Raw genomic sequence first — 23540 nt, 5'->3', positions numbered from 1 at the left:
CTGACCAGGCCATCCCCAAAATATTTTAGGACACATTGAAAAGAATCCTATTCTGGGAATCTGCCATTAACTAGCTCTACTATTCTGGGAAGACTCTCCCATTTTCATTATCTGAAGGTTGGTGTTATGAGTTTGAGGTTCAAGCCCCCAAGAAAAAAATTAGGAACCCCAGCTAACTCAACAACCTTCCTAGAGATAATTCTGCTCTAGCCCCCAGAGGACCATCCCACTTGGTGCCCTCTCTCAAATATTACTATTTAGATGATGACTACACTTAGGTGGAGTATTACATAACTACCACTTAGCCAAGCAGACAAGAAGAAAAAATGTCAAAGACTGCTTTAGCCTCTACGCAATAATCTTCTAGTCCCCAACTTTGGAATAGGTATAACAAGGATTCAATCTAAGTTACTGTTAATACAATATTTTTTACAGTCTCAGAAGAAGCCTCTAAACACTTTCCACAATTATCCCTTCTTGAATTAACAGAAATTTGAATCACTGGACATTATCTTATTTCTGCCAACCCACTCCCATCTCTCTGTTTCTTACACATGCACAGACACACCTGGATCCCTGTCTACTTTATATATAAAATACTCATAATCCACTTATTAGCAGCGTTTTTGGTATTCACATTTCTTTTAATTAGCATTTTAGTTCCTATTTTTGAGCATTTGCTATGCAGCAGCATTGCACATTAATCCTCACAGCCACTCTAAAATAGGTGTTACTCCCACTTTACAGTTGATAAAACCGAACCTCATAAAGGTAAGTTGCAGGACCAGAATTTGAATCTAAGTCTCTCCAGAACCCAAGGTCTTAGAAAACTACAAGGCTGCCAAACCTGAAATAGTATCAGACACTCAAAGGGTAAGTGACATAGGGCATGATATATCTAGAATAAAGAGACATCTGAGCCCTGAAATTCTGTAGAAAAAAAACCCTGGGGAGACCAGAAGTATTGTGGCCATGTCAGGCCCATCCTGATTTCATTGTGTGTTTTACTTTTCACCGAAAGATGCAGATGTGATCAATTTCAAACCTGGCTAAAAATTTTTCTCACGTAAGTTATATATTTCATAATGCATAACAACCTCAAGTGGGCCCAGCACATTACCTTCTTGTTCTGCTCTCCAAGTCAGCATATTCAAAGCTTCCTTCGCTTTAGGACTCCCCACTGATGACAACGCATAAGCTGTAAGAGCTAGAGTATAATTGTCTGAAATTCCTCTGCTGAATTCAGACTCCAAAAAATGGATAGACTCTTGCACATCAATGTTAGGCTTGGAAGAAAAAAAGTATATTTTTTACTATCCAAAGTAACCCCTTACCACATATTGAAACAAAAAGCACTTTGAAACAAGCATTTAAAAATAAGTTCTGTGTCTATGAAGCACCTGACCTTGTCCTAGACAATGAAAATCAACCATGATCATTGACATTTAAAGATTTGCCATGCATTTTGAAAATAATACTTTTTTTCAGTTTTTATAACAGGCATCATTACCTAGAAGAAAAAAAGTAGAGCTTTTGCCAGTGTTTTTCCCACTCAGTATCATAAACTCAGACAAGAACAGCAAACTGCTTGAGAAATACATTTCTTATATTTGATCTCTGTTATTGCGGCTCTAAGTTCAGGAAAAGTTTAGCTTCTACATGCCTAGTAGTAGAATAGGAAAATAGTGGGAGGCCTAATAAAGAGAATGGCTTTGGTGATCTCATAAAATGCAGTAGGCAATAAGCAGTAAAGGTATCAATCACCAGGACAGCTCTGGAGCAAACTTAAGCTCGTCAGCATACCTTTCCATGCATACTCATTCTCATCCAGGCATCCATGCCCATTCAACACACTTTTCAGGGTACGGGTGTTCTCAGCACTAAATTAACAGATATTGTAACTGTTCCATGATGTTTTAGAAATAAAAAATCCTTCACAATCTAAACTTGCTAGAACACATTGTCAAATTTTAAATAATTTTCTTTCCCCTCAGAAATCAACTTTTTCAATGATAAAACATGTATTGACTTACCTTACCAATAGCAAGTACAATACATACATTAAAAAGCATTTTTAGAATTATCTTAGTTATTCCGAAAGCGTGGGTTAATGTTTTTATTCTCAGACTTTGGAACATGGCCACAAATGCAAAGCAAAAGAGTACTCAAATTCAGATTTCACATGTGCTGTAAAATTGCAACTTGTTAAGTTTCCACACACATATTTGACCCATTAAGACCTACCTTCCTTGAATTTCCCATCTATCATTTATTAAATTAAAGATGAAATACCTGATACTTTCTATATCCCAGGAGAGAAGTTACAATATAGGCTGTAAGTGTTACTGGACTTTTATTGCCACCTTGAAGCTCGCTATGAATCACTCTTCCTGGCTCCCAAAATTCACCGTTGGATTTCTGACGTTCTTTAAGCCAAGTGTATGTTCTGTGTAACACATTCTGATCAATATCTATGTAAGGATCGGCTTCAAGGAAACATCTTAAAACAAAAGCTGACAACCTTTATGAAAAGGGAAAAAAATTACATAAAATGCACTTTATACGGTCCACCAAATAACACTGAGCAAGCAAAACAACACTTTTTCCCCATCAGAAGATTCACCGAAGGGGGAATCACTGAAGATAGAACAAAGGAAAGAAAAAAAGCAAAAAAGAAAGAGCAAAGGGACAAGGTAAGCAACTCTCTCTAGCAGGCAGACCTGGTTTCCACTTGAGCTTGGCCAAGAAATTCCATGTTGACTCAAAAATTTCAGATTTGAAAAGGAATTTAGAAATTATGTAATCCAGATCCATTATTTTGTAGACTGAGAATTTGACAGTCCAACAGAGTTAAATAAATTGTCCAAGGTTATTCATCTTTGGACCGTTCTAGATATTTACCAAAGAAGAGCTCCAACACACTTCACTCAACCCCAAAGCTGTGGATGAAGAATGTACACATAGTTCACAAGCAGACTGTAGTACTTCAAGTGGGGGAAATATTTTTCTCTCCTATAGAATGGGAGTTAGCCAACTGCAGCCTGTGTGGGCCAAATCTGCCTGACCCAAATCTGGCCCTCAAGCTGAATACGGCTCAGGGCCTGTTTATGTGTGCACCACCCCAGCCCCCACCTGCCAAATTAAAAGGAGAAGGAAAAGAAAAAAAACAAAGACAGGAAAGAAAGAGGGAGGAGAGGGAGGAAGAGGGAAGAGCATGCAACAGAGACTCTACGTGGCCCGAAATGCCTGAAATACTTACAATCTGACCCTTTACAGAAAAGTTGGCCAGTCCCTGCTACAAAACACTATACTGAGGTAAAAAGAACATCAAGCACTAAAACACTGAAAGCTTTCTATTTATGGTTCTATATCCCGACTCAGGCCAAGGCCAAGAGAAAATGTGAAGCAGATCTGTTTCATGTTATATAAAGTTTCGTGTGGTAAACATTACTAATATTCAATAATATCCAGTTCTCTTTTACTTTGGTTACACAGAGGAATTCACTTTCCTGCCCCAGTGAGGTTAGGCATAGCCATGTGACCAGCTCTGAGAAGAACAAAATGAGTAGAAATGATACATTCAGGATGAAGTCTCTAATTGCCAGTGCTATAGATTCCAGCCTCCTCTTTCCGGGCTGTGGCAAACCTGGAGCCTCCTACTGGAGACGTGGACACGTTGGCAGCCGCAGAGCCCCCTGCTGACCACAATGGAAAGGCAGCATGAACAAGAAATCCCTTCACTGTTAATTGCTTAGATTGAGTAGGTTGGCTGTTGCCACAGCACTCCTAGTCTATCCTGATTGATACAGTGAGTTAATCTTTTTCTGAGTAAAATAGGACATTGAAGATAAGTACAAGAAGAAAGATTAGTCATCCAAAATCAGCCACATAGAGATTCCAGTCTGGAGGAAACTGGCCGTTCATACTTAATTCCATCAGTGTTTGTTTTTCACACACACACATAAAATCTTAAAGAAACTACCTTGACTGCATTAACACAACACTTGTATTAGTCATGGAAGATTAAGAAAAAAGCTGTGCCACAATCACCCGGCATTTCTAACTGATTTTATCAGCTGCACCATCATCATAAAGTATTTTTATTTCTGTTTCTTACACACACACACACAAAAAGAGGATTTATAACTTATCTTTTCTAAATAAAAACATTTGATTTGTTAATGTTTGAAAATAATACTTTAAAAAGAAAATTTCTTTCTTTTTAAAGCAACCTCCCAGTCTACAATATATAGAGATATATCTGTCAATTTCATGGCTATTGTGACCTAGTGAAAGCCCATTCCATGACACAGATTTGTTCAGTTGGCAAAAACACTTACCAAGTGCTCCCAGAAGCGTCATAATTCCCAAAAGCACTGAAAGAACCATCTTCCCTCTGATAGAGAAGTTCCCTCTGGTAACCTAAAGACATAAAAATGGACAGATCTTCAAAGTAATCATTAACTTGTAATGGATGAAAGTTTCTAATTATGACTTCATATCGAGGAAATATGGGCAGAGGGGGGAAAGAAGAAATCAAACCAAGAACTAATATTGAGTAGCTTCTATTTTAAGTGCTGTTGGAAATTTAAAATCCAGGCCTTTTCAAGCAGAATGCATAAAATAAAAACTGTGATATCCCGGCCGGGTGTGGTGGCTCACACCTATAATCCTAGCACTTTGGGAGGCCGAGGCAGGTGGATTACCTAAGGTCAGGAGTTTGAGACCAGCCTGACCAACATGATGAAACCCCATCTCTATTAAAAATACAAAAAGTAGCCGGGCATGGTGGCACATGCCTGTAATCCCAGCTACTCGGGAGGCTGAGGCAGGAGAATCACTTGAACCCAGAAGGCAGAGGTTGCAGTGAGCCCAGATCGCATCATTGCACTCCAGCCTAGGCAAAGAGCAAAACTCCATCTCAAAAAAAAAAAAAACCTGTGGTATCCCAAATTAAAGTAAATTTAAAGATCACCATGGCATAGATGATACTTCTAGCCACTCAAAAGCAAGCAAATTAAAGGCAGACTTTTATTTAACTCTCTAGTGTTCACCATAATTGTTTCAATGCTTAGTAATCTAGAATTGTTTGCTACACAAGAAAAATACTATGTAGGGTATCATTAATTAAAGTTTAAGGCCAAAGTAGAAAATAAAAGCATTTTCTATTTTTAGACCAGCAATACATAGGAGGAAATGCTAAATAATCTAAGACGGTGGCTCTTAAATTTTGGGGCCATCGCCAATTGAGGTAAACCAAAAAACCAACTTGCCTGCCTACCTAGCAATTCCATGTTTCCATATATATACATTTAGTGGTGGCAATGAAGCATCATTACAGAAGTAAATTAGGGAGGGGGTTAAGGCTTATGTATGTGCATTAATAAAAGCAGATGTGTCATATTTGCAAATGTTACAAATAAATGATTGCAAATAAAAAGCAGATGTTTCATATGTGCAAAGCAATGCACACAGATCTCAAAGCCCAGTGTGAGAAAACATAGGCCAAACACTAAAGGATTCATCAAACAACTCGCAATAAACTAACTTGCTAAAAATAAAGTTAAGACAGCAATAACTTATCACTAAAAAAGCAAGCATTAGCAGGAATATTTCCAGCTCAAGGAATTATCAATGACTGTCTGATAGCCAAAAATCCTTCTAAAAATTACAGGATTCCACTATTAGCAGATAAGGGCACACAGCCTGAGCTTTGCAGCACGGCCATGGCAAAGCTGGGCAACCATACTCATTTGTAAAATGTTGAAATCATTCCCCAATGAACTGCAGTAATAAACAAGTTTGACTTTATGAATATCATATTTTAGAAGCATCCAGAACTATAAGTAAAATTCTTATTTGACTAACGAAACATAAGCATTAATGGTTTGAAATTACAGTTAATGTGCTCTCACCTTCAAGTCCCAAATTTCTCCCTGAGTCTTTCCAAAAGAAACCCTAGATAGATTTAAGTATCTGATTTAAGTTACAATAAAACAAAATGCGTAAAGAAAAAAAGAAAACAAGATACTCTGTTTCACGGTGATATTTAAAACTTATGGTAAAAGAAATATAAACATTTAAAGTGATGACAGAACTTTACTCAGTTTGAAGAAGGGAGCATTAGATTATACCCTTTATGTTTCTAATTGAATTATTATGGTACAGTAATTAGCCAACTTTCATTCAGCACTCATTAGATGTCAGGAATTGTTCAAAGTCCTTTGCAGGATTAACTCAGGTAATTCTCACAAGAACCCTCTGACATAGATGCTATTATTATTCCCCTTTTTGCGGATAATGAGACTGAAACTCAGCGCATACAGACATCATGTGCAAGGTCACACCACTGACGGAGTGAAGTTGAGCAGCCAACGTCTCACTGGCTCCAAGGTCACTGGCTCCTGGTAAATCACAGAGCTCTTCCAATTATTAAATGATAAAAGAAGAAAAGTCCTCAGTATAGCACCTTTTACATGGAAAGCTCTCAGCAAACAATAGGCAGTACTCTCTAACAGGTGTAGAGGAAGGCTCTCTAAGCACCAGATGCAATAAAATAAAAAAATTGATGCATTTGATTTTTTTAAGTTTTTAAACTATTCCAAGGCAAAAAAGACTATAAGCAAGGCTTAACAAATAAATTAAAAGACCATATTTTCAACATATAAGATGGATAAACAGCTAATATCAAAATTATGTAATTTTTGTGTATGTTTATATGTTATTACATACATGTATATACATATACAAAGAACTTTTTAAAAAGTAGGGTAAAGGATAAAAAGTCCTACAAAAATAAGTGAATAAAAGACAAAAGAGATGAGTCACAAAAGACAAAAATAAAAAGACAAATTTCAATATAGAAAACATGTTCAACTTCATAATAGAAGAAACTCAAATTAAACCTACACTGAGATACCATTTCTCTCCCATCAGATTAGCATTAAGATTCAAAATTTTGATCACTCCTTCTGTTGGGTGAGCTGTATGGAAACCAGCACTGATCCACTGCTAGAGGGAATTCAGAAGGGTATAACTACCATGTAGGGGAATGACCTTACCCCCCAACCCAGTAATTCCAGTTCTAGGAATCTACCCTGAAGACATACCTCCAACAATACAAAAATATATATGCAGAAGATTATTCATTACAGCATTATTTGTAATTGTAACATAACTGAAACAATCTTAGTGCCCAAAAACTGGAGACTGACTGAATAAACTATGGCACATACACATGATGCCGTACTATGCAGCTGTGAAAAAAAGAACGAGGAATATCTCGGTCAACTGATGCAGAGTAATTTCCTGGATACACTGTTAAGTGAAAAAGGCAAAGTATAAAATAGTACATCTAGATATACTACCTTCTGTGTAATAAAAACGGGAAATGAGGCCAGGCGCCAAGGTTCACCTATTGCCAAGGTTCAGTACTTTGGGAGGCCAAGGCGAGTGGATCACTTGAACCCAGGAGTTTGAGACCAGCCTGGGCAATATGACAAAAGCCTGTCTCTACAAAAATACCAAAAAAAAAAAAAAAAATTAGCCTGGTGGTACATGCCTGTAGTCCTACCTGTTAGGGAGGCTGAAGTGGGAGAATCACCTGAGCCCAGTAAGTCAAGGCTGCAGTGAACCATGATTGTGCCACTGCACTCCAGCCTGGACAAAGGGAGAGGCCCTGACTTAAAAAAAAAAAAAAAAAAAAAAAAATCTCATGTTCAATTATAATCCTCAATGTTGGAGGTAAGGCCCAGTAGGAGGTGATTGGATCTTGGTGCTGTCCTTGAGATAGTGAGTTATCGCAAGATCTGGTCATTTAAAAGTTTGTGGCACCTCCCCACAACACTGTCTCTCTTGTTCTTGTTTTCACCATGTGATGTGCCTGCTCCCACTTCGCCTTCTGCCACAATTATAAGCTTCCTGAGAGCTTCCTAGAAGGAAATGCTGGCGCTATGCTTCCTGCACAGCCTGCAGAATCATGAGCCAATTAAACCTCTTTTCTTATAAATTACCCAGCCTCAGGTATTTCTTTATAGTAATGCAAGAACTGCCTGATACAGTTACCAATGAGGAGTAGGGAAAAAGAAAAGGGGAAGAAGATATATTCTTTTGAATATACTTCTCAAAATCAGTTTGTCTTTTGGAAGCATTTTAATGTTCTACATGTTCAAAACATAAACAAAAGTGGGAAAAAATTAAATGATAGGCATTATCACTACTCTAGTTCATTTTATCATGTTTTAGTTTTCACGTAAACTTTAAAAATGCAGTATATTATCTCATTTTTCAGGGGCAGCCAGGGATCACAGAGAAGCAAAATAATTAATGTTCACAAAATAAATCAGCAAGAGAGTCCAGGGCATTCTCCCTCAATTTTCAATTAAGGACTAAATTCTTCAGATAGCCAGAGTTTAACGATGAACTCAATCTAAGAAAAAAGAGGAAAAGGAAAGAAGAGAGGAGAAGGAGAGGAGAGGGAAGAAGAAAAAAGAAAAGAGGTTTGAGACCCTCAATCCCTAGAGGAGGTACTTTTGTGATAGAAAGACCAACCTCGAGGAGAGGACCATGTGCCTCCACGCCCCCAGATCACATCAACAACGGCAGTTCCAAGTATGAGATATTGTGAAACTGGTCAGAGATGAGATCATGAAGATGAGATCAGTGCTTATGGAAATTACCCCTCAGGTGGCTGACCTCCAACATTCCCCATTAATATCAACAACTAGCACCATTCTTCCACTAGAGGCAGCCAGCCCAGAGAAGAGGCCACAGACAATCACTGTTTTGCAGTGAATTTCTTGAGCAGGTTTAGATAACACTGAGAATCCAAACCACTAGCTCTGCTCCCATGAAAAAGTAAGGGAGAAATTCGGAACCTAGAGAGAACTCATATGTCTCCTTGTGGGAGTCTCCTGTGAGGTTTCCTTCCTCATCTTAAACCAGCATGCATCATTGTGGATCCCTCAGCTGTTTGTCCTCCAAATCGTCCCAGTGTATTAAGCCTAATTTCCATTCCATAAACAAAACAGGGCCAGGCACAGTGGCTCATGCCTGTAATCCCAGCACTTTGGGAGGCCAAGGCGGGTGGATCACCTGAGGTCAGGAGTTGGGAACCAGCCTGGCTAATATGGTGAAGCCCCATCTCTACTAAAAACACAAAAATAGTCAGGTGTGGTGGCACACACCTGTAGTCCCAGCTACTTGGGAGGCTAAGGCAGGAGAATCACTTGAACCTGGGAGGCAGAGGTTGCAGTGAGCCGAGATCATACCACTGCACTCCAGACTAGACAACAGAGCAAGACTCCATCTCAAAAACAGGACACTGATGACTTGTCTATAATGTTTGTTGTTAATACAACAATTCAGCTTTCCAGTGCAGTCATCTAAGTTGGACACTTTACATCACAATAGACAAGAAAGGCAAAAACATAGCTCTCTCCAAAAGTTTATGAAGAAATAAGAGTATCACCTTTAAGATAATCATCTTAGGAACAGCTCTTGAGTTTGAAAAGCAAACATACGCTCAGAACTTTCATAGACTTCTGAAAATTGAAATGCAGAAGTCCAGAGGCTATTAGGATAAAAACCCATGAGCCCTTCATAAAGGGCCAGATAAGACACATCCTGTTCTGGGTTACAAATTTTCTTTGGAAGAGCCATGAATGTAAAATTTCAAACTTTATTATAATAAAGATAAAAACACTGTTCACAAACACATGTAAAAGTAACATTCTAAACATAGTTTAACTTGATTTACCTTAAGTGTCAAAATTACATGTAAATAAAAGAAGTAAAGTCGGCTACTTGTGACTATTTCAAGAATTTTCTCTGGTAATAAGCTGATAAAAAAATTCTCTGTATTAAAAGAAATCATTATGAACTTGCTTACTTTCTATGACATGAAATGGAAAGTGAGAACACCACAGTTTTTTAAGCTATGGCCACTAGCCATACTTGTGACCAATGGCAACATCCGAATTCTGAAGCCTTCTTTCTCTTGTTTTTATTTCAATGGAGGAAATAAAATGTTTTCAATTAGACTTGGTTTGAGTCTCACTTTAAAAAGTTGAACTGCAAGCACTATGATTTAAATATCTGAGGAAAACAAATGGTTTAAATCTTCAATTAACAGGTTCAGGATTTCCAGTCCTTATCAAAAACAGTTTTCATGTTATGGTTCCGTTTCCCTTTTTGACAGCAAAGACAATTCATTCAATGATGTAGCTGTTGTTTCGACCAACAAAATAATGGCTTAGGTTACAGAACTCCTGGGCCAAGCATGATTTAAGTAAAACAATGCGCTGTTCCATAAATGACATTTAAATAATATAACCATGACTCACACCGAAGCTACTTTAATTTCTTAAAAAAATAAAAACAACTACGGTATATTTAAAGGACTTTGGCAAATGTGATGGCAAAAGAAAAAAGAGAGACTCTGAAATGAGACACTGATTTCATAATGAAAAGCATTATACCAGGAAGCTTTTGTCCAATACTTTGAAATATAATTTAGTTCAGCTTGTGAGATGATGTATTTTTGGGAAGCTCCACTGTGCTGACTTTCATCAGCCACTTCACCAGCTCATAGAGTAGCACATGGAAATCACTGGTCACACTTCTTAGCTGCTAAGAGAATGCCAAGGCCAGGTAGACCCATTAGTGCCCAGAGATCATCATACTACACTGTGGGGCGCTTCAGAGATCTTCTGGACCCAATATTCACATTAGGATGATGGACCTAAAGTCCAAAAAAGTTAATATTGATAATAAGTCATTCACGCATTCTGGATTTATTGAAGTGCCCACATAGCTATACAATGAAATGCACAGACAGATGATGGATAGGATAATTTTAAATAATATTAAGTGAAGAAATAAAATGGAGTAGTACAAATTAGAGTTACTAAGTGGTCAGGGAAGGCCACTCTGAGGCAAACATCAACTGAATGATGAAAAGGAGCAGCCATGAAAAGATCTAGGGGGAAAGCATGCCAGGAGAAGGAAGAGCAAGCGCCATGTCCCCGAAGGAGCGCAGAGCTCAAAGTGTTCCAGACACAGCCAGCTCCAGATGAGGCTAAGGAGGGAGGCCAAGCCAGGTCACCCAGGACCCTGTAGGCTGAAGCTGGGAGCCCACTGCAGGATCATAAGCAAGCAAGTGACAAGATCTGATGTTTTCAAAGATCCCTTTTATATTATATGGAGAATGTACTGAAGGGAAGGGAACACAGAAAAAGACAGACTACTCAGGAAGCCATTGGAGTGGTCCAGTGAACAATCATGCTTGTATAGAACAATAAGCAATGGGATGGAGAGAAGTAGAAGAATTTCATATCGGTTTTTAGAGGGAGAATGGACAGCATTTATTCGCTGACATTAACCCCTAACTCCCTAGTTAGAGGCAACCAATTCTAATATAGCTGATATTCGTTGTGCACTTATGATGTGTTGAATAAAATGCTGACATATCTCACTGACTCCTCAAAACAAGGAGTTCTTTTATTATCCAAGCGGGTTCTTTTACTATCCCTGTCTTGCAGGTGAGAAAACCAAGCCTTGGAGAGACTAAGAACCTGGTCCAAGGTGGGAGCCAGGATGCAAGCCTAGGTCTGACTGCCTCCAGCCAGTGCTATGCTCCAATCTACTTCCTCCCAAGAGGAGACTCGCCTACTTTACAGCTGTAGTGCTCAGCATTCTCAACACTTGGAAGGACTACTTGGTATTTAGAGAACGATGCTTTTTTTGCACTCTGGCCACTGCACTTTCTAACAACCAACAGATGTGAGGAGGGATCTCAGGCAATCAGTAGAGACCCTCACTGGGTTACTTCGAAAAACTACAGTTTGGCCACCTACCTGGCCAGGACTGACCTGAGGGACTAGCACTGCTTTGGGAAAACAACAGATACTGAGGATTTGGACCATTCATTTTGTAGGATGGCTGCTGACAGCGAAAGTATCTAAGACACCTACTGAAATTATTTTTAAGGAATGAGTTTTCACTGCTTACATGTTTCAAGCTATGTAAAATTTATTCTATCTTTTTAAAGCATTAATATTTGATTAGCCAAAGTTACAGCTCATAAAGCATATATAAATATGGAGTTATGTGGCATTTTCTAAAATATTTTACCTTATTGTATTAAAATATCCCAAAGAATATATACCAAATTATAAAGCACCAGTCTAATCCCTATGTAGTTTCTACTTCAAACCAAACTAAATCTTGAATACAAATTGGAATCTTGTTTTCAAAAGGTACAAAGTTCAATCATGACAATTCCAAATAATTTTTACTTATCTCCTTAATTACAGCCATTATGCCAATGTGTAAAGATCTCATTTGTTTTTAGCATGGCACACAATATACCACAGAGACCACTTGGTACCACTTAAATTTAATTATAATAAAGTTTGAAAAAGGTGATTCCTGTATGTATATATTTAAAACATGACCAATCCACAAACGTGTATAAACAAGGATAATTTTACATGGGCAACTCTATACAGGAAATTCCAACTGCTGGAGCTCTACAAATTTCCCAGAGGACCTAACCACCTGCTGCGTTTCAGGGCTGGTCACAGTGCCTGCAGGGTCTGGCCCTAATCTAAGAGAAAATATACCACTATGTCCTTCCCCACATCAGAACTCAGGCCACACTCAGCCCTGATTCTAAACGCTGGTCTCCCTTGGTTTGTGGTCTCATACACTGCATTGTTCCTGACCCACAACCGCTTGACTCCCACTCAGCCTTTGTCTATGCCATCCTATCCCAGGGAGATCTTCAGACACTGACTGTAGCTCATCTACTTAAATCCAACACCTTACAGCTTACTTCAGTCTAATCTGACACTCCATATTCTAACCTTCGGTGCCTCCTTCCCTACAGGATCCCATGTTCCTCCCTTACTATTTTATCAAAACCTCCAGTGAGACTTCTTACACAGTGGTGGTACTCAAGCATCCCGTCCCGATTCCTGGTCCTTTCCATCATATCCCATTGCTTCTAAAAACCCGAGAACATTGCAAATCAGAATTATCCCATAGTGTTCTGACGAACAAGGTGGACGGTGGAGCCAGGCCACCATGGGTAAATTATTTAACCTCTCTGTACCTCAATTTCCTCATCTATAAAATGGAAATAATAATAGTACACCTACTCCTAGAGTTTTTGTGAGAATTAAATGAAACATGCATAAAACATTTAAACAGACTTAGTTGCTATTACTGTCATTACATAGAACTAGTTTAGACTTAAAAATCTCAAAGTCCAGGACCAGATGGATTCACAGCTGAATTCTACCAGAGGTACAAGGAGGAGCTGGTACCATTCCTTCTGAAACTATTTCAATCAATAGAAAAAGAGGGAATCCTCCCCAACTCTTTTTATGAGGCCAACATCATCCTGATACCAAAGCCTGGCAGAGACACAACAAAAAAAGAGAATTTTAGACCAATATCCCTGATGAACATCGATGCAAAAATCTCAATAAAATACTGGCAAACCGGATTCAGCAGCACATCAAAAAGCTTATCCACCATGATCAAGTGGGCTTCATCCCTGGGATGCAAGGCTGGTTCAACATTCGCAAATCAATAAACGTAATCCAGCATATAAACAGAACCAAAGACAAGAACCACATGATTATCTCAATAGATGCAGAAAAGGCTTTTGACAAAATTCAACAGCCCTTTATGCTAAAAACGCTCAATAAATTCGGTATTGATGGAACGTACCTCAAAATAATAAGAGCTATTTATGACAAACCCACAGCTAATATCATACTGAATGGGCAAAAACTGGAAAAATTCCCTTTGAAAACTGGCACAAGACAGGGATGCCCTCTCTCACCACTCCTATTCAACATCGTGTTGGAAGTTCTGGCTAGGGCAATCAGGCAAGAGAAAGAAATCAAGGGTATCCAGTTAGGAAAAGAAGAAGTCAAATTGTCCCTGTTTGCAGATGACATGATTGTATATTTAGAAAACCCCATTGTCTCAGCCCAAAATCTCCTTAAGCTGATAAGCAACTTCAGCAAAGTCTCAGGATACAAAATTAATGTGCAAAAATCACAAGCATTCTTATACACCAGTAACAGACAAGCAGAGAGCCAAATCAGGAATGAACTTCCATTCACAATTGCTTCAAAGAGAATAAAATACCTAGGAATCCAGCTTACAAGGGATGTAAAGGACCTCTTCAAGGAGAACTACAAACCACTGCTCAGTGAAATCAAAGAGGACACAAACAAATGGAAGAACATACCATGCTCATGGATAGGAAGAATCAATATCGTGAAAATGGCCATACTGCCCAAGGTTATTTATAGATTCAATGCCATCCCCATCAAGCTACCAATGACTTTCTTCACAGAATTGGAAAAAACGGCTTTAAAGTTCATATGGAACCAAAAAAGAGCCCGCATTGCCAAGACAATCCTAAGTCAAAAGGACAAAGCTGGAGGCGTCACGCTACCTGACTTCAAACTATACTACAAGGCTACAGTAACCAAAACAGCATGGTACTGGTACCACAACAGAGATATAGACCAATGGAACAGAACAGAGTCCTCAGAAATAATACCACACATCTACAGCCATCTGATCTTTGACAAACCTGACAAAAACAAGAAATGGGGAAAGGATTCCCTATTTAATAAATGGTGCTGGGAAAATTGGCTAGCCATAAGTAGAAAGCTGAAACTGGATCCTTTCCTTACCCCTTATACGAAAATTAATTCAAGATGGATCAGAGACTTAAATGTTAGACCTAATACCATAAAAACCCTAGAAGAAAATCTAGGTAGTACCATTCAGGACATAGGCATGGGCAAGGACTTCATGTCTAAAACACCAAAAGCAACGGCAGCAAAAGCCAAAATTGACAAATGGGATCTCATTAAACTAAAGAGCTTTTGCACAGCAAAAGAAACTACCATCAGAGTGAACAGGCAACCTACAGAATGGGAGAAAACTTTTGCAACCTACTCATCTGACAAAGGGCTAATATCCAGAATCTACAAAGAACTCAAACAAATATACAGGAAAAAAACAAACAACCCCATCAAAAAGTGGGCAAAGGATATGAACAGACATTTCTCAAAAGAAGACATCCATACAGCCAACAGACACATGAAAAAATGCTCATCATCACTCGCCATCAGAGAAATGCAAATCAAAACCACAATGAGATACCATCTCACACCAGTTAGAATGGCAATCATTAAGAAGTCAGGAAACAACAGGTGTTGGAGAGGATGTGGAGAAATAGGAACACTTTTACACTGTTGGTGGGATTGTAAACTAGTTCAACCATTATGGAAAACAGTATGGCGATTCCTCAAGGATCTAGAACTAGATGTACCATATGACCCAGCCATCCCACTACTGGGTATATACCCAAAGGATTATAAATTACTCTACTACAAAGACACATGCACACGTATGTTTATTGCGGCACTATTCACAATAGCAAAGACTTGGAATCAACCCAAATGTCCATCTGTGACAGACTGGATTAAGAAAATGTGGCACATATACACCATGGAATACTATGCAGCCATCAAAAAGGATGAGTTTGCGTCCTTTGTAGGGACATGGATGCAGCTGGAATCCATCATTCTTAGCAAACTATCACAAGAAGAGAAAACCAAACACCGCATGTTCTCACTCATAGGTGGGAACTGAACAATGAGATCACTTGGACTCGGAAGGGGAACATCACACACTGGGGCCTATCATGGGGAGGGGGGAGGAGGGAGGGATTGCATTGGGGAGTTATACATGATATAAACGTCATGCACATGTACCCTAGAACTTAAAGTATAATAAAAAAAAAAAAAAAATGAAAGAAAAAAAAAAATTTAAATGAATGATAAAAAAAAAAAAAAAGAATTAAAAAATCTCTACACAATAAGGGAAACTGGAAGAAAAGCTCATATTAAAATGGTGTCTTTACCAAGTTTTCTAATTCTTCTGTGGAAAAATTAGCAATCAATTAATAGCTTGCCTCTACTTTTCATTTAATCCATTTGTTATAAAAAACAAAAACTAAAAAAAATAGGAGCTGGAAAGTGTGGAACTACATTTTTCTTAGATTATAGTGAATCCTCATTTTTAATCAGTTTGTGTGAGCCCTTCTAATCCTCATGAATTTGATGGACGGGATATATCATACAAATTGTGCACAGAGAAATAGCCAGAGAGTTTGTGCTAGAGGTCCACTAATAAGGAAATGAAAAACTGAGACTGTAATTTTTGGTTGGCTTTCGGAGTATTTCAGAAAATCAAATTTACTTTACCATTATCATTAAACGTGTCTCACATCTCTTTGTTTCCTCCTAGGTATGGATGTCAAGAGCATAGGCTCAGAGTCCAAATCCCAGCTCTATATGACTATATGACCCTGGACAAGTTAACTAACTTTTCCACACCTCAGCTTCCTCATCTGCAAAAAAACAGGATCATGCTAATACTAATGGTGAGCCTTCAATGAGGTATGAGATGTAAAGTGCTTAGAACACTGCCTGCCACACAGGACACACTCAACTCATGTCAACTGCTATTATTAACAAGTTGCCAAAACAAAGGATCTGGGTGCCTGTGAACAGTTGCCACCTTTTAAGGATTCAGGATACAGTCTTCACTAGCATGGTATTTCCTCAGGGTCCAGCAGGTCCTCTTCATACAAACATTTCTCCCCTAACCCCCATCTGCTTGACATTTTAAATGCACCGAGAAGGTCCCCACCACACAGCACTGCATCTATTTACATACAAACCATCTTCTCCACTGAGCAGCGAATTCCTTAAGAAGACAGGCCCTGGCTCCCTCTGTTTTTTTGGCACAAGAACTGATCCTAGCACTAAGAAACACTCCACAAATGTGTAAATAATGAATGAATGAGTATTCCTCTAGATTTTTAAGTTTTAAATTTCAGATCCCTTAGTATAATACAAGTCCCCTCCAGAAACTAACTCTTAAGCCATTACTAACAAACATCTTAGCAGCAGTGAGTGAATAGTTAGCTAAAGGAAGAACAGTAACAGCTTTCCATTGTTTGCACTTCCTGCACATGTCAACACCGTGTAGCCCATCGCTTACCTAAGACAAAATCCACCTATTTTGAAATATGGTCTAGAATGAACCCTACCTGAAAAAAAAAAAAATTTTTTTCTACGAACAAATGTAGGTCTCTAAAATGCTTACCTTGCCTCATAAATGAAAGAGCTTTTTCTTTCAAATTATCTGTCAGTTGTTTCTTTTTAGTCAGATAATCCAAAATGTAAATATTTGGAGCAAAATGTATCATGTTCTGTTCACCACAGCCATAAGGCATTCGAATCAATGAGGCTAAGCCATTGATGGAAGGACCGAGAACATCTCCTGTAAGCACAAGACATGCAATTCATTCAGTAAATACTCAGTAACAACTACCTGCTGGTGGCAAAGAGACTTCCCCTGAGAACAGAAGGCCTCTGTCATTGAAGCAATATGAATATTCCACTGCTTGGAACACAGTTGAAACTTTACATCAAGCTTTTAGAAGACTGGTCAAAAAAAAACAATGCTCTGGTACTGAACTTGTAGGTCGTGTGATGAAAGATGACATTTTTAGCTCAGTTAAGCATATGACATAAATTAGGCAAAAAAAAAATTTAAAAACAATTTTATGTACAGAATTGATCAGTAAGACACCATCACTCATACAGGAAAGAAACGTTTTATTAGTATTCTTCACGCAAACAAAATTTTATTCTTATTTCTTACTAATACACCAGAAGCACTTCAGAAATAATTTTTTAAAAAACAATGAGGATTGTAGTGTTTTCCAATGTGTTCTATTTAGCAACAACAAATACAAGTATTTCCATTAATCTCAGGATCAAAAGGATTAGGAATATTCTTCAAAGTTAGTAATCTAAAATTAAACAAAATACATGCTTTAAAAACCCTCTACCCACATCCTAACACCACAACTCAGGGAAAATAGTAAAAATTCAGAAATATGAAGACTGAGTTCTAATTTTGGCCCTGCCATTGTTAAGCTGTATAGATAACAGTATCTTTCCATGTCGTTTATTTTGAAAACTTATACCATGCCAAGTCCAAATACCTAGTGAAAATGTGATCCTAAAAATTATGAAAAAAAAGGGAAAAGAACCTGTTTCATATGAATAGGCTGAAGCTGTGCCAGCGTAGCTTAAATTTTAGATGTGAATACAAAGAAAAAAATAGAGGTTATATTATTACCACTGCAGGCTATGTATTTAATATTCAAAGTGAACATAGACTATCAAAGTTCAAAGAAGGAAGCTAAAATTCATACATTCTGGGATACAAACTAGGCCTTTAAAACAACATGCAAAAATAAAACTTGAAAATCCATTCTTTACATCAAGCATAAAAATTAAGCCTCAGGGTATTTCCATGACCACAGATAGAATCGTTCCTATGTAAGGAGTGATGGTATATATTTAAAAAGCCAGGCTCCTTCCCTCTGTGTATATGTGTGCGTCTGTGCGTGTGTGTGTGTATGTGTAGTCCATTTCCCAGCATCCCAACACTGTGTGAGATGCTTAAAAAGAATTTATTCCCCTAAACAGAGAGCTTATTTAATTCCTTTTAAGAATTGGCCAGGCACAGTGATGCATGCCTGTAGTCCCAGCTATGCAAGGGGCTGATGCAGGAGGACTGCATGAGCTCAGAAGTTCAAGTCCAGCCTGGGGCACACATAGCTAAACCCTGTCTCTTCCAAAAAAAAAAAAAAATAGATAGATAGATAGATAGATAGATAGATAACACACACACATATATATGTGTGTCTATATATGCCTCCAAAGAAAGTCCTCTGCCTACGGATTGGTTGTTTGGGTTATAATAAAAAAGCATTACACCTGCCAGTGAAAATATAAAAGAACTGTAAAAACATGTTTTAGGTCCTAACACCTTAAAGACCTCACAAACAGGCCGGGCGCGGTGGCTCACGCCTGTAATCCCAGACTTTGGGAGGCCAAGGCGGGTGAATCACCTGAGGTCAGGAGTTCGAGACAAGCCTGGCTAACAGAGTGAAACCCCATCTCTACTGAAAATACAAAAAATCAGCAGGGCGTGGTGGCAGGCACCTGTAGTCCCAGCTACTCAGGAGGCTGAGGCAGGAGAATAGTGTGAACCCGGGAGGCGGAGCTTGCAGTGAGCAGAGATCTTGCCACTGCACTCCAGCCTGGGCGACAGAGCAAGACTCCATCTCAAAAAAAAAAAAAAAAGAATGACCTAACAAACTATTAGACGTCATTAATTAAAATGTTTTCTTCAGTTATTTGTAAAGCACAACTATAAAAACAAACCATTCATGAGGGTTAATTTTGTGTGTCAACTTCAGTGGGCCGAGGGATGCCTCGATTAAGCATTGTTTCTGAGTGTCTGTGAGGGTGTTTGTAGATGACACTAGCATTTGAATTAGTGTACTGGGTCCAGCAGATTATCCTCCCCAGTGTGTGTGGGCACCATCCAATCCACTGAGAGCCTGAATAGACAAAAGCTTGAGGAAAGAGGAATTCACCTTTTTTTCCTGCCTCACTACTTAAGCTGAGACATCTCATCTCATCTTCTCCTAGGATTGGGATTTACATCATCAGTTCCCCTGGTTCACAGGCCAGTGGACTCGGAGTGAATTATACTACCAGCTTTCCTGGGTCTCCAGCTTGCAAAAGCAGATCATGGGACCTCTCAGCCTACATAATTGCATGAGTCAATTCCTCATAATAAACTTCCTTTTATATATAAGTATCTCCTATTGGTTCTGTTTCTCTGGAGAACCCTGACTAATAACACCAATTGTATAGACACAGTGTTTAATTAAAAAATACTTTTAGGCCGGGCACAATGGCTCATGCATGTAATCCCAGCACTTTGGGAGGCCGAGGCAGGTGGATCACCTGAGGTGAGGGGTTTGAGACCAGCCTGGACAAGATCGTAAAATCCCATCTCTAATGAAAATACAAAAAATTAGCTGGGCATGGTGGCACACACCTGTAGTCCCAGCTTCGTGGGAGGCTGAGGTATAAGAATTGCTTGAACCCAGGAGGCAGTGGTTGCAGTGAACTGAGATCACACCACTGCACTCCAGCCTGGGCTACAGAGAAAGACTCCATCTCAAAAAAAAAAAAAAAGTACTTTTAGCATGGTAAATATAATTAATAACAAGAGTATTGTACATTTCCAAACTGCTAAGAAAGGCCGAGTGCCATGGCTCACACCTGTAATCCCAGCACTTTAGGAGGCCAAGGACGGTGGATCACCTGAGGTCAGGGGTTTGAGACCAGCCTGGCCAACATGACAAAAGCCCATCTCTACCAAAAATACAAAAACTAGCTGAGCGTGGTGGCACGCGCCTGTAATTCCAGCTACTCAGGAGGCTGAGGCAGGAGACTCGCTTGAACCCCAAGAGGCAGAGGTTGCAGTAAGCCAAGATCCCGCCACTGCACTCTAGCCTGGGAGACAGAGAGAGACTCCATCAAAATAAATAAATAAATAAATAAAGACCAGGCCTAGTGGCTCACGCCTGTAATCCCAGCACTCTGGGAGTCCAAGGCAGGTGCATCACGAGGTCAGGAGATCAAGACCATCCTGGCTAATACGCTAAAACCCCATCTCTACTAAAAAACAAACAAAAAAATTAGCCAGTTGTGGTGCAGATGCCTATAGTCCCAGCTACTCAGGAGGCTGAGGCAGGAGAATGGCATGAACCTGGGAGGCAGAGCTTGCAGTGAGCCACGATCGCGCCACTGCACTCCAGCCTGGGTGACAGAGTGAGACTCCATCTCAAAAATAAATAAATAAATAAATAAATAAATAAATAAATAAATAAATAAAGCTCAGAGAGCAAATTTCAAATGTTCTCCCCACCACCAAAAAAAACAGTTAAGTATTTGAGGTGATGAGTACGTCAACCAGCTTGATTTAGTTATTCCACATGGCACTCATAAATCATAATACCACTTTGTATCCCATAAATTTATACAATTATAAATTGCCAGTTTTTGAAAAGTACTATTATGTTACGGAAAGTAACTAGGAGAGGTGACCGAAGTCAGTGAGTAACTTTCTACCGTAAAGGTTACTCATATCCTGCACAGAGAACTGCTCTAGGCAGTAGTACTTAACCTTTGGTTATCAGAATCACTTGTGAAAGCTTTTTAAGATATACATGACCAAGCCATAGTCCAAGCAATTCTGACTTAGTAGGTCTAGAGTAGAGCTTAGACATTTCTGTATTTATAGAGCTCCTTAGAAGATTCTGATATTCACCAGTGGTGGAGAGCCACAGAAGCCAGAAGCTCTGCTCTTAGGAATGACCCCTCCCTCCAGTCACAGTATAGTGAGGCCTTGCTACTCAAAGTGTGGTCTACAAGCCAAAACTATCACCAACACCTAGGAGCTTGTTTGAAATGCAGATTCCCAGGCCCCACTCCAGACCTAGTAAACCAGACTCCCAGGTGATTCTTATGCACATTGATGACTGAGAACTGTTTTAGGATACATGATTTGCTAGCCTTCATATTATAATCAGTTGTTGGGCCCAATTTAAAACTTTTGCCATCTCTTCTTATTAGGACTCAATAAGAAAATACATCTATAATTACAGGAACAACATATATGATCGTATACAATTAAATCAATCAATGGTGATATACTCTATTCTTACCAATTGCAGTGATCTGAACTCTTTCACTGCCAGTCACTGTATTAGGAGGAAATGAAAAACTCAAAGTTTTCAGGGTACTCTGTAGCCTATTGTCAGTCAAATCTAATAAGATGGACTGTGAATATGATTTTTCTATTCCTTCAGCCTGTTGAAAAAAATGAACACAATCAACATGGTCTCTACTCACATATTTACAGAGAACTATACACAGATATGAACACAAACATCTGATCTGTTATGTCTAAGGTTTATGTATGGCTAGATAAGCACCTATCATTTCTTCTTTTGTTTTCTTTAAATTAGATATTTTATTTAAACAAGTAATACATTCATTTCACAGAATGAGTTTTCTTGTTAGTTTGTATTATAATAAATTACCATAACTTTGATTAATTTTTCCTACTTTTACATTTTCTCACTACGTACAGTACACTTCATTAACTGAAATGTTTTTCAACAGGATTTACACTTAATAGGCACCATTTCCATTGAACTGAATTAAATCTGATGACACAGTGCCTACCATTTTGTTATTCTTACTTCAAATCTGTTAGTAAGTTCTAGTTAAATTAGATAAGGCATCTCATGGCCTGGCCTTGAAAATGACAAAGAAGAAGTACTTGGGGAAGGCCGAGGTGGATAGATCGAAGGTCAGGAGTTTGAGACCAGCCTGGCCAACATGGTGAAACTCCATCTCCACTAAAAACACAAAAATTAGTTGGGCATGGTGGCAGGCGCCTGTAATCCCAGTTACTTGGGAGGCTGAGGCAGGAGAATCGCTTGAACCCAGGATGCGGTGGTTGCAGTGAGCCAAGATCATGCCACTGCACTCCAGCCTGGACAACAGAACGAGATGCAGTTCCTTTATTGAAAAGAAGATGGAAAGTTTGGAAAGGAAAAATGAAACAAAAATGCGTAAGCGTGGAAATGACTACTTCTTAAATGCTGAAGGAGCCCTGAATACTTTTCAGAGACTTTAACATTAAGAAGAACATCAACAGCCAAACCAAAGGCAGCAGAAACCTCTGCAGACTTAAATGTCCCTGTCTAACAGCTTTGAAGAGAGTAGTGGTTCTCCCAGCAAGGCGTTTGAGATCTGAGAATGGACAGACTGCCTCCTCAAGTGGGTCCCTGACCCCTGAGTAGCCTAACTGGAAGGCACCCCCCAGTAGCAGCAGACTGACACCTCACACGGCCGGGTACCCCTCTGACGCGAAGCTTCCAGAGGAATGATAAGGCAGCAACATTTGCTGTTCAGCAATATTCACTCTTCTGCAGTCCCCACTGCTGGTACCCAGGCAAACAGGGTCTGGAGTCGACCTCCAGCAAACTCCAACAGACCTGCAGCTGAGGGTCCTGACTGTTAGAAGGAAAACTAACAAACAGAAAGGACATCCACACCAAAACCCCATCTGTATATCTCCATCATCAAAGACCAAAGGTAGATAAAACCACAAATATGGGGAAAAAACAGAGCAGAAAAGCTGAAAATTCTAAAAATCAGAGCCCCTCTCCCGCTCCAAAGGAAAGCAGCTCCTCACCAGCAATGGAACAAAGCTGGACGGAGAATGACTTTGACAAGTTGAGAGAAGAAGGCTTTAGACGATCAAACTTTTCCAAGCAAAAGGAGGAAGTTCGATCCCATCGCAAAGAAGCTAAAAACCTTGAAAAAAGATTAGACGAATGGCTAACGAGAATAACCAATGTAGAGAAGTCCTTAAATGACCTGATGGAGCTGAAAACCATGGCACAAGAACTACATGACGAACGCACAAGCTTCAGTAGCCGATTCAATCAACTGGAAGAAAGGGTATCAGTAATTGAAGGTCAAATG

General features: G+C 39.1%; 1 protein-coding gene across 1 annotated transcript in view; it reads right to left on the bottom strand.

The window, feature by feature from the left end:
• CD109 (CD109 molecule) overlaps positions 1–23540 on the bottom strand; it is a 147858-nt gene that overhangs the window by 14407 nt on the left and 109911 nt on the right. Inside the window, 5 exon segments of the mRNA XM_033217681.1 lie at positions 1121–1286; positions 2293–2521; positions 4341–4422; positions 17209–17385; positions 21707–21851. Coding sequence (XP_033073572.1) covers positions 1121–1286; positions 2293–2521; positions 4341–4422; positions 17209–17385; positions 21707–21851 — 799 coding nt within the window.

Source organism: Trachypithecus francoisi, unplaced genomic scaffold (genome assembly GCF_009764315.1).
Source record: "Trachypithecus francoisi isolate TF-2019V2 unplaced genomic scaffold, Tfra_2.0 Lachesis_group10, whole genome shotgun sequence".
Lineage (NCBI taxonomy): Eukaryota > Metazoa > Chordata > Mammalia > Primates > Cercopithecidae > Trachypithecus > Trachypithecus francoisi.
Note: the sequence above shows the minus strand (reverse complement) of the source record. Positions and strands in the feature narration are given on the sequence as shown.